Raw genomic sequence first — 12298 nt, 5'->3', positions numbered from 1 at the left:
GGTTACTTTTCTTTCTTATAAATATTTGCCAAATCTTCAACTTGATGTACAGCCCATACTTGCTTAAGAATGTTTATGGGAATGGCTGACTGATTGAAGAGCTCTGCCCACAGGTCTCTGGGGCTATAATTATTTCCCTTTCAATAAAGTATGTGGTAGATGAAGTGGTGTGGACTATAAGAAGTGATTTTTGAGTTTCGTATTGAGTGTATAGCATGACGAATCAGATGAAGGAATTGTACAAAATAACGGCTATTCTCTAGTGTGAATAATATTTTATATCCTGGGATAGTATATACTGGCAAATGAAACCACCTCATGTAAATTTTGTATTGAACATTCCACGTAATGCTCTGGATAGTGGGATTTGTATATGTATTCTCATGATGATATTAGACTGTCTGTTTTGGCATTAAATATCTGTGTTCATTTATAATGTTACAATGTTTGACGAAACATGCAGGTTTGGGCAGATCAAAAGATTCAAAACTGTTGCTAACCCTGCTTAGAGAAGATTTTGGTAAAGATTAGCATCTCTAGCTTTAGTGCTGGTAGGGCATGATATCTTTTTTTGTGTGAATGTCTAAATAAATAAAGTTGGTGGTGCTTAGAGACATCAGATTTTATTTTGATATTATTAATATCTACCTCATTTGGTGGTGACTTTCATTCTTACCTTGTATAATCGGCCTACTGCAGCTCAGCTATCGGATCATCCACTTGTGATGAGACCTCAAAATTCCTTTGGCCCTGCTTCTCTTCACTGTAATGGCATACAGTCTTAAAGCTTTTGAACACCTTTATGTTTGTATATATGTTTTGGTAAACAAGTACCACTGATCCTGTCACTCACTGCAGTTGTATGTACCACAAAGTAAATACATGTCACGTGGATTTCATGATTATGGAAATTGTAGATAAATTGGCAAAGATATTTGTAGAATATTTACTAAGTTGAAATGTTTGTAGAATATTCGCTGAGGCTTTGGTAACCACAATCTTTAGCTTCTTATATCACAAATCACTTAGGCCACAAATGTCATTTGTTTCAGTTGAGGTGAAATAAGGCCTGAAATCTATTTTCAAATAGAACAAGGTAGCTTACCCATTCACCTCATGTGCAGTTTTGCGAAAGAATGGAAGAGCTGCCCGATGCTGCCATGTGGCTCAATATAATTGGTGACCCATGAACTAGAGAGATTTAGATCAGGAAGGAGATTCACACTTTCAGTATTGATTTTGAACCTGGAATGCATGTGAATTGCTTTACCTGCATCTCCAACATGAACATGTAATAACCAGTTTACTATTGAACTGGTTGGTTGTCGTGCTATTGCTAGTAATTTGCTTTTCAAGACAGCTTCAAGTCTTTGACAATGATGTGATTATGACTTCTGCTGGCTCGTAGTCTTTGGTAGGATCATTCTCCAGAGTTCTGTTGATATATAAGGTTTATTTCAGTTATGCACCAAACAAACATGTGGCCAGGCCTGTTGATAGTAGCATACTAATTACTGAATATTCGTCTGATTCCATTAAAGCCAGGCATGTACATGTTACTGGATTTTCCTCCGGACAAAATATCAAGGAGCAAGTTGGTGAACAGCCCTTTAGTCAGGTATTAATAATTTTGAGTAATATGATTATTTGGTTTGTAATATGCTAGCATCATCAGCCATTATTATCTCTAAAATTTTCTCATGTTCTTTGTAGGTTACTTTTTACCTTTTTGTTTTTCTTGATGAGCTTTATTCCTTTATCATCATTCACAAAAAAAGTAATCTACAGATTTTACACGTTCCTTTTTGTAAATATATATTTTTTAAATCTTAAAAATAGGAATGGTCTCCCAAACAATTATTTTTGGTTTTAAAAGTGGGAGCCAAACACGTAAAATATAAAAATTATTATCTGAAAACTAGTTTCAAATTCAATTTTTGAAAATTGTTTTTATACTGTTTTGAAAACAAAAACAAAAAAAATCCTCCTACCAATTAGGCCCTAAAAATATAAGGAAAAATAAATGGATATCCAAATTCTATACTGGAAAAGTAGCAAAGACCAAGCCGCCATAGAGTAAAATTAAAAGTACAAATTAAAGAGAAGTCATAAGCAAGTATGCCATAATAATAATAATTAAGTTGGAGTGTCAAATTTAAATATATAAAAATAAAAGAAAAATAGATAAATAAAAGAAACAACTAATGAACAATGTGATTCATCGATTTGTTGATTGTTGTAATGGAATGGAAATGAATAAAACGAATAATTTTATAATATTCTTTTATTTCCTTATTTGAGAGTTTTAAGGGAGGGAATGGAAAGTCCATTCCATTGTTTGAGAGTTTAAGTGGGGGGAATGGAATGGGTGAGAAGGAATTGGAACCAGATTTAATGAATTTTTTACTAAAACTCCCAAAATACCCCTATATATTCAGCCATATATTTTAAAATAGGAGTCTGATAGTAATATTGTTGTAACATGATTTCATTCATTTCTATTTATGTTACTTTCAAACAAGATTACTTACATTCCATTCCTTTATTATAAAACATCTTACTTAATTCTATTCCATTCATTTCTTTTCCATTCTTATCCCTTACTTAAATAGATTCTATTCCTTTATGATTATTCCTTTCAATTCTGTTACATTCCTTTATGAACTCCCAAACAAAGCCTAAATGCTTCCTTCTTGCAGGCTGGCTCCATGGTCTCCAGTTAGTCTACAATCCAAAATTAAAATTAGTTAACATATATATATATATATATTTATATGTGGGTGGTCAGTAATCAGTGTGTATATATATATACCTTTGAGGTTTTCTTATTCCATGAGTGTGTAAAGTACGTACCTCTCATGCATGTCTATTAAAGATCATGGTGAGAGCTTGAAAGTGCTGCTAGCTAGCTAGTTCCTCTCCTTGCTTCTTCAACGTTGTCAAAATGAGAGAAAGGTAGGAGATAAAGAAGGACAAGGTTTATCGGGAGGAAAGAGAGAGTTTATGGGTGGAAAGTCAAAAACTTAAGCTAAAAATTTAATTTAATAAAAAAATAATAATAATGAGGTGTAAGTTTGTGGAGGCTGCAAAGCTGAAGTGGCAGACTCTCAAAGGGTCAAAAAAAGTTGAAGACTTGGGTTATATAGTAATTATATATTATAGATTACTTATCACCTTTACTTTAGTTTTTTTTTTTTTAATCGTTTTTTATAGAGATAAAGAAGGACAAGGTTTATCGGGAGGAAAGAGAGAGTTTATGGGTGGAAAGTCAAAAACTTAAGCTAAAAATTTAATTTAATAAAAAAATAATAATAATGAGGTGTAAGTTTGTGGAGGCTGCAAAGCTGAAGTGGCACTCTCAAAGGGTCAAAAAAAGTTGAAGACTTGGGTTATATAGTAATTATATATTATAGATTACTTATCACCTTTACTTTAGTTTTTTTTTTAATCGTTTTTTATGTATATCATTTCACTATATGATATATATATATATATATATTTAAAAGGCTTAAGGCCCCTGTACTATATGCATGACAAAAACTTTAAAGAAGATAATTACCATTTACTTACATTGATGATCTATAGGACTGTAAAACTTGCTTCCTTTGCCATGTAAACAACGTTGCTGTCATCCCTTCCCCTGAAATTGCTAGCAATGATCACTTCAAAATGTTTTTCCCTTGAGGCAGCGACTTGTTGGGTATACACGTGTGAGTAAAGCCCTACATTGAATAATGATGAGAAGAATGAGTGGTTAATATAACATATAATTGAGCTTATACACATAGGGCTTAGGTTTTTTGGGTTAATTGCATCTCTATATGTTATATTAATTATTCAAGGAGTCTCCTCAAAGTGTTTATCTCTCCATTGAGTGGTATCAGAGCTTGGTTGATAAAATTTGTGTGAAGTTGAATTTATTCAACTATGTCTTGGCTTTATTCCGTGCCAAATTTGCTTGTAATTCAGCATTTAGAAACCCTATATTTAGGTGAGACTAATGTAAGGGTTATGCATGAGAGAGTGTGAAGATTTGATCAAAAGTGTGCAACAAGAATGTAACTCGCAACTAACTCGTGAGTGGCGACTCGCCAAAATGAAGCAAACGTGCGAAGGGTGTAGGAAGATGAAGAGTTAGGCCAGCTGGATCACTATAGGACAAAAAATATAGTCTGGCCTAGTCTAGTAACTGGCGATTGGAACTCACGACTCATCCCAACTGCGAGTGACTCGCTAGTGCATCCTGTTTTTCTGAAAAGTGTCTTTTCACATTCCATTTCATACCCTACTATAAATACCCTCATACCCACGAAATGTAAAGAGCTTCCAGGGAGAATTTTCAGAGAGAAACCCTAGAAAAAAACAAGATTGATTCATCCCACAACCTTATACACTTGATTCTCCAAATTCATTTACTCTCACCATTTCCATTATCATACCAATGAGAGGAACATAAACCAAATCCTTACCTCACCAAATTTAGAGTAGCGAGAAGGTTCTTGGTGTTTGGGAAGCAGTTCAAGAGAGAACCAATTCATATAGGTTGATGCAATGGGCTAAGTGCGGGATCTGGAAAGTTAGAGAAGACACGGTTCGGCATAACCTTATTGGAGCAAGAAGTTTTGAGGGCTTAGCATTGGGTAGATTAAGCTTGGAGGGTCTATTGCTATTCATGTATCCCAATTGATTTTCTAGTGGATCATTTACCGCTTAGAGGACGGCAGAGAGATTTTTCACCAAGTTCTTCGATTTCACCTTCGATAACACGTGCCAGTGTTATCTTGTATTTACATCTCTCTTTCCATTACTCCTAGCTTTTAATTTCTGCTGATTATGATTAATTAATGGCTTAGAGTAGTTTGCTAATTTGGATATTGCTTATATTTCATATTCCGCACATATATTAATTGAATATATGCTTGTATTAGAAAATTTGTATTTGGGGGTCTAAACATTCACAAGTGTTTTATACACTAGGTGAGTTTTCAATTTGTATAATTTTGGAGATAATATTATTTGGGACATTGATGAGCGCCTTGAGTTCTTCTGCATTTTCAACTAAGCAAATAGCAGTCTGCTTCATGCTCAACAGTTGGTTCTTTAACTGAGCCTTAATCCTTTTGCATTCTTTGTATCGGGCTAATTGAGTTTTTTCTATGTCTTCGTTTGCATCAATCATGACCAAAAGCTCTTTCACTTCTTTGATTTTTGCCATGTAAGTGGCACAAAAATTTGATGTTATCATGGCTTCTTTTTTAATAGGCACACACCTCTGTGCAGAGATGGAACAGATTTGGATTAGTGTTTCTTGGAATCGTATTTTCATGGCGAGGTTCTAAATTCAAAGAAAGCTGCAAAAGAAATAAGTTGATGAGAAACTGCAATTGATGTATTCATATTTGTTTGTCATCTGAATTGAATACAAAACCTTTCATAAAATGACTACCTTGTCAAACAAAACAAAAACAAATGCAGGCGGTGGAATCCTCTCATTTGTTGCAAAATGAAATTCTTGAGGTATGGTCACTTGTTTCTTTGCATTGCAAAACATCCCCAACTCCCCTTTACTTTCAAAGATCTATAAATTAAAGAATATAAAATATATTTTGTTTAGCGATACTAGGTTGTAAAATTAACCAACATAAATTGTCCATAATATAGATGCAGAGTCATACCTTCTTATTCAAAGGTTTTGCCTTAAATTTTGGTTGTTTTTCAAGCTCTTCCTGCTCAAGTTCAAAAGAGCTTTTCACTCTGGAGGGACGGGCCCTCAATGATGCTTGAAGTAAGGGGGTTTTTAGTGTAGTCAGATGAGGCTTCCATGGATTATTATTCTGTTATAAACATAAGGAGATATATAAGTAAACAAAACCAGGAAGTATAGTATAAAAACACAATAAATTTCACAGGGATGATGGGCATTAGTCTCCAAAACAAACCTGATTGGAAATTTCTGTCGAAGCTACAGAAGCTGATTCTGCATTGTGATGTGCCCTAGCCATTGTCTCCAAATGAAATTCCTGCAGCAAATAAAAAATATAAGTCTGATATCTAATATCATGGCTTCTTTTTTCTTCTCATTTGTAGGTGTTGATGAACTCAAACTCGATCTAGAACTCATTGTTGTCTTCTTTCACTTCTTTGGTCTTCTTGTTTGTTAGCTACTACTCATTATACAAAATAAGTTTGTTACATCAAATGCTAATTCGAAAAAATTGGTCTAGTGTTATTAAGCACAATATCACGGTTACAAGTTAAAAGTTGTACAATAGTCTATTGCAATGAAGTTATCATTGCAATAACTTGATATAAATTATTTTACAATTTATTGCAATGATAAATATTAAGATATCATTACAATAACCTAATATCAGTTATTTTACAATCTATTACAAAGAAAAATATAAAATAATTATCTATTAAAATGAATATACTGTTGCAATAATTTGATCTAAATTATTTTTGTCAATTATTTTTAATCTATTGCAATAAGATTTATGTAGTAATAGCTTATTAATAAAAGATATTTGAAACAGTAAATTATTTATTACAACAACATATATATTATTAGATCAAATTGTTATTAAAATATTTGAAATTTATTGCAACAAAAATTTTTGTTGTATAAATCTATTACCTCAAATTCTATTGCAACAAATCACATGAACTATTGCAATGACACAGATGTTATTGCAACAACTCACATCAACTCGCTAATCAATTACATTTTCATTATATATAAAAAATGGATTTATTAAGAAGAATCTAGTGCTAAAAATTATAGAGCAAAAGCTCAAACTTATTGGGCCTTATAGACATGGTAGTCCATGGCCCACATTACATTAGGGTTTTAGGTTGTGGATATAAAAGAGGCAGCATTTAGCTCAACCCCATCTTAAACTCGGCAAAAATCCCCAAATACCATCAATGGCTCACGAGAAATATGGTATTGAGGCTAAAAAAACACTAGCTGAGATGAAGAAAGCTCAAAGGGCAATCAGATATGGGCAAAAGAAATTAGTGTATGCTTGTAAGTTGGCCTATTCTTACGAGAAATTGATTGTATCCATAAACTGCTGTGAGGTCTCATCAATGGGCGAGATGGTGACCTTGATTGGTCTAGTCTTTGAGGTTCTCTTGCTCCATGAGTGTGTAAAGTACGTACCTCTCATGCATGTCTATTACAGATCATGGTGAGAGTTTGAAAGTGCTGCTAGCAAGTTCCTTTCTGTGCTTCTTCAACGTTGTCAAAATGAGAGAAAAGCAAGAGATAAAGAAGGATAGGGTTTATCGGGAGCAAAGAGAAAGAGTTTATGGGTGGAAAGTCAAAAACTTAAGCTAAAAATTAAATTTAATCAAAAAATAATAATAATGAGTTGTAAATTTGTGGAGGTTGCAAAGCTGAAGGGGCACACTCTCAAAGGGTCAAAAAAAAGTTGAAAGCTTGGGTTATATAGTATTTATAGATTATAGATTACTTATCACCTTTACTTTATTTTTTTTTTTTTTAAATTTATCGTTTTTCATTTATCTCATTTCACTATATGATTTTTTTTTTTTAAATTTAAAAAAGGCTTAGGGCCCCTGTACTTTATGCATGACAAAAACTTTAAAGAAGATAATAACCACTTACTTACATTAATGATTTACAGGACTGTAAACACTGCTTCCTTCGCAATGTAAACAGGGTTGCTGCGATCCCTTCCCTTAACATTGCCAGCAATGATCACTTCAAAATGTTTTTCCCTTGAGACAACAACTCAGTGGGTGTACACGTGTGAGTAAATTCTCACATTGAATAACGATGAAAAGAATGAGTGGTTAATATAACATATACTTGAGCACATACACATAGGGCTTAGGCCTTTTGGGTTAATTGTGTCTCTATATGTTATATTAATTACTCAAGGAGTCTCTCCAAGGTGTTTATCTTTCCATCGAGTGGTATCAGAGCTTGGTTGATACAATTTGTATAATTTTGGTGATAATATTATTTGGGACATTGATAAGCGCCTCGAGTTCTTCTGCATTTTCACCTAAGCAAATAGCAGCCTGCTTCATGCTAAACAGTTGGTTCTTCAACTGAGCCTCAATCCTTTTGCATTCTTTGTATCAAGCTGATTGAGTTTTTTCTATGTCTTTGTTTGCATCAATCATGACCAAAAGTTGTTTCACTTCTTTGATTTTTTCCATGTAAGTGGCACAAAAATTTGATATTGTCAATGCTTCTTTTTTCTTCTTGTTTGTAGGTGTTGTTGATGAACTCAAACTCGATCTAGAACTCATTGTTGTCCTCTTTCACTTCTTTGGTTTTCTTGTTTTTTGGCTACTACTCACTATACAAAATAAGTTTGTTGCCTCAAATGCTAATACAAAAAAATTGGTATAGTTTTATTAAACACAATATTACATTTACAATTTAAAATTTGTATAATAGTTTATCGCAATGAAGTTATAATTGTAATAACTTGATATAAATTATTTTACAATCTATTGCAATGATAAATATTAAGATTTTATTACAATAACCTGATATCAATTATTTTACAATCTATTATAATGAAAAATATAAAATAATTATCTATTAAAATGAATATATTGTTGCAATAATTTGATCTGAATTATTTTGTCCATTATTTTTAATCTAATGCAATAAGATTTATGTAGTAATAGCTTATTAATACAAGATATTCGAAACAGTAAATTATTTATTGCAACAACATATATATATATATATATATTGTGGTGTCTGTTAGTTAAAAAGATATAGGAATCCTCAGAAGTGGGCTCGGGGCCCAACGGCCCAATCCGAGGACGCTTAGTTATCCGAGGATAGCTTAAAAAATTTTGTTAAAGGGATAGTATAGGAGAAAGGAGTGGATATTGTATATAGCGGCATAACGCACGTCCGAGGACACCAAAGTCCGAGGTGAATGTAACTTTCATTTTATTCAGGAGACTCCGCAAAGTTGTATCTGAACTGGAAATTGGGTATAAACCTAATGAGGAGTCGGGGAAGGTAGCAAATATCTTTCAGGGCCATCACCTCCACATTAAATGCTTTCTAGCTAATCCTCTGGCCGCATTAATGTGGAGGTGATACCTGAACAGTGACTAAGCAGCTTTATGGCCACTGGTCAAAAATTCCGGTAGGTGCTGGATGGGACAGAAAGGAGCTCCAAAGATAAGAACTACACGTGTACGATGGAAAAGGAGGAGAGAACGGAGTATATAACATAGAAACAAATGAGATAAAGGGGGATTTTTTTCCATAACAAAAGAAAAGGAGAGAGAAAAGCAGACTGAAACCTGGCCGAGTAGAATTTTTCTCATTCAATCAACCTAAAATATCCCTTGTTACTTGATGAGTATAGCATTTCCTGTCAAATAGTACTAGTTCTTGTACCCATGCTCTAAAAATTTATTGTTTGGGCTTGTTGGGCTGAAAACCCATTCATACTCTGGGTCCAATCCAAATTGAGTCCCTATAATTGGCGCCGTCTGTGGGAAGAACTTGATCTGTTGAGAAGGAAAGGCAGGTGTGATACTCGCGATGGAAGAGGGAGCACCACAGCAACCATTGACGGGCCCGCAACAGGTGGATGCTAATCAGCACCAGGCAGAGTCTAGGGGCTCTCAGCACAGTAATCCGTTGGTAGATCACGAACACGGGGGGGATCATGAGGGAAGTACCCGAACAACCCATACAGATAGAAGCCGCTCTCGGGGAAAAGGCCATGCTTCCCCTGTAAAGAGCGGAGCAAATTTGCAGCGTAAGATTAACAAGTTGGAGAGGGAATTGCGATATGAGCGACGAAGGCGTAAGACTCATAACTCTGGGCACTCCTCTGAGGAGTCGGATAACACCAGTTATAGGCGAAGATCAAGAACTCCACCCAGCGAACCTTTTTCTTGTGAGGAGGAGTACCACCGTGGGCGAAGAAATAAGAGTCCGACTCGCCAGGGTCAGGGGAATGATGCCTTGAACAAAGCTCTGAATCAGGTCTCTAAGTCACCCTTCACGCGACATATTGAGGATGCTAGTCTTCCTCGGCGAATCCACCAACCTGTGTTCACCATTTATAATGGTCGAACAGACTCAGTAGAACATGTTAGCCACTACAGCCAGAGAATGGCTATTCATGCCAGGGATGAGGCCTTAATGTGCAAGGTTTTCCCGTCTAGCTTGGGCCTAGTGGCAATGAGATGGTTTAATGGCTTGAGAACTAATACTATTGACTCTTTTGAGAAGCTCACCCAGGCCTTTGGTGCCTGTTTTATTACATGTAGGAGGGTTGTTCAACCCTTGGGGTCGCTACTATCCATGTCTATGTGAGAGGGGGAAACCCTAAAGGCCTACTCGGACAGATACTGGGAAATGTTCAACGAGGTAGATGGGGCTCACGACGACGTGGCTATGAACACCTTTAAGGAAGGTCTTCCAACCGAGCACGGTCTGAGGAAGTCTCTGACTGGCAAGCCTGTTACTAGTGTACGTCAGCTTATGGATCGGATAGACAAATATAGAAGAGTAGAGGAAGATTAGATGCAGGGCAGAGGAAAGTCTAAAGCAGTAACTCAGGAGAGGAGGGATTTCAGGCCGGACCGGTATAATAACAACCGACCTCGGAGGGACTTTGGGGGGCAGTCAGGGCCTGCCAACTCCCAGGTGGTTAGCGCCGTGTTCCGAGAACCAGTGCAACGAGTTCTGGAAAAGATAAAGGACGAGTCGTTCTTTAGGTGGCCCAATAAGATGGCGGGGGATCCTGCGAAGCGTAATCGGAACCTTTATTGCCAGTACCATTAAGACCATGGGCATATCACCGAAGATTGTAAAAATCTGTGGGATTATTTGGAGCAGCTGGTGCAAGAGGGGAAGTTGACCCATCTTCTGCATCACTCCGGCGGTCGAGGAGGCCAGGCAGGCTCAGCGTTTCAGGGGGATGCTTCGAGGGGACCTCCTCTGGGCACAATAAACGTTATATTTGCTGCCCTGGGGAGAACTAGATCTTGCCCTTCCAGGGTAATGTTTGTGTCTCAGTGCTCGGAGGAGGGCTCTAGTTCGAGGCCGAAGAAGGCCAGACCGGGCACCTCGTTGGTGTTAGGTTTCTCAGAAGAGGATAAGAGAGGAACCATACAACTGCATAATGATGCTTTGGTGGTTACGATTAGGATCGGAGGGTATGACGTGAGGAGGGTGATGGTTGATGATGGAAGTGCCGTCGAGGTAATGTACCCCGATTTATTCAGGGGGCTGAATTTGAAACCTAAGTATCTGACAACGTATAGTTCCCCTCTAGTGGGTTTCGAGGGCAAATCGGTCGCTCCGTTGGGAATGGTTAGACTACCTGTGCAGACTGGCTCAGATATGGTGGAGGTGGATTTTATTGTGGTGGATGCTTTTTCTCCGTATACGGCTATTTTGGGAAGACCCTGGTTGCATGCTTTGGGGGTTGTTTCTTCCACTCTTTATCAAAAAGTGAAGTATCCCTCGGGAGGCGAGGTTTCAGAAATTTTGGGAAATCAGACCATGGCTAGGCAGTGTATGATAATGGCCATTCAACATCGGCCAGAGACAAGTACTTCGGCTGCAGCCGAGGATGATTTATAGCAATCAAGGGGTCAGGAAGCCCAGTTCGGCGGGTCCACAGAGGAGATGAGGTGTGAAAATTTGGAAAGGGTGAGCGTTGGTAATGATCCAAAGAAGTACTTTCAGGTCGGGGCTCAGTTGCCTTTGTCAGAGAAAGAGCAGTTGGTTGAGGTTCTTAGGAGAAACGTTGATCTGTTTGCATGGAGCGCCTATGAAGCCCCGGGAGTGGATCTGGAGTTCATTTGTCATCATCTGAACGTCAATCCCTCATGTATTCCGAAGAAACAACCACCTCGGTGTCCGTCTAGGGTACACGTCGAGGCTATTAAAGATGAGGTGACCAAGTTAAAACAAGCTGGGGCTATCAAGGAGGTATTTTACCCTCAATGGTTGGCCAATACAGTCTTAGTGAAAAAGAAAAATGGGAAATGGCGTGTGTGTGTTGATTTTACGGACCTTAACAGAGCGTGCCCAAAAGACCCTTTTCCTATGCCTCGTATAGACCAGTTGGTGGATGCAACAGTGGGCCATCCTCGGATGAGTTTCCTAGACGCCTTTCAAGGCTACCATCAGATCCCACTGGCATTGGATGACCAGGAGAAGACCGCTTTTCTTACTCCCACTGGAAATTACCACTACAAGGTAATGCCCTTTGGTTTGAAGAACGCGGGGTCTACTTACTAGAGAATGATGACGAAAATGTTTAAG

At 37.0% G+C, this 12298-nt stretch overlaps 2 protein-coding genes across 8 annotated transcripts in view; both read left to right on the top strand.

Annotated features, from left to right (window-relative positions):
- Nucleotides 1-1737, top strand: part of LOC136061963 (nuclear intron maturase 1, mitochondrial) — a 14038-nt gene extending 12301 nt beyond the window's left edge. The window contains exons 2-4 of one of the 7 annotated variants that reach the window (XM_065760454.1): nt 1125-1414; nt 1542-1618; nt 1714-1737. The gene's annotated coding sequence lies outside the window, so the exon portion shown is untranslated. Of the gene's footprint in view, nt 1-6; nt 766-1124 lie in introns of those variants that run through there. The other 6 variants (XR_010623807.1, XM_065760450.1, XM_065760453.1 and 3 more) reach the window with 6 other exon arrangements.
- An 8809-nt stretch (nt 1738-10546) lies between these two features.
- LOC136061961 (uncharacterized) lies at nt 10547-11611 on the top strand. The gene is made up of 2 exons (XM_065760448.1): nt 10547-10775; nt 10830-11611. The coding sequence occupies exons 1-2, from the start codon at nt 10547-10549 to the stop codon at nt 11609-11611; spliced, it is 1011 nt and encodes a 336-aa protein (XP_065616520.1).
- Nucleotides 11612-12298: the final 687 nt, after the last annotated feature.

The sequence above is a fragment of the Quercus suber genome, unplaced genomic scaffold, assembly GCF_002906115.3.
Source record: "Quercus suber isolate HL8 unplaced genomic scaffold, Cork oak 2.0 scaffold_368, whole genome shotgun sequence".
NCBI lineage: Eukaryota > Viridiplantae > Streptophyta > Magnoliopsida > Fagales > Fagaceae > Quercus > Quercus suber.
The sequence above is the reverse complement of the archived record's forward strand: the minus strand, read 5'-3'. Positions and strand labels throughout refer to the sequence as shown.

Bases quoted from the DNA above. Each gene is read 5' to 3' on its own strand.
- LOC136061961 (XM_065760448.1), top strand. From the start codon at position 10,547: ATGCAGGGCAGAGGAAAGTCTAAAGCAGTAACTCAGGAGAGGAGGGAT. The intron at 10,776-10,829 runs GTAATCGGAACC...ATATCACCGAAG, and splicing joins GGCGGGGGATCCTGCGAAGC to ATTGTAAAAATCTGTGGGAT.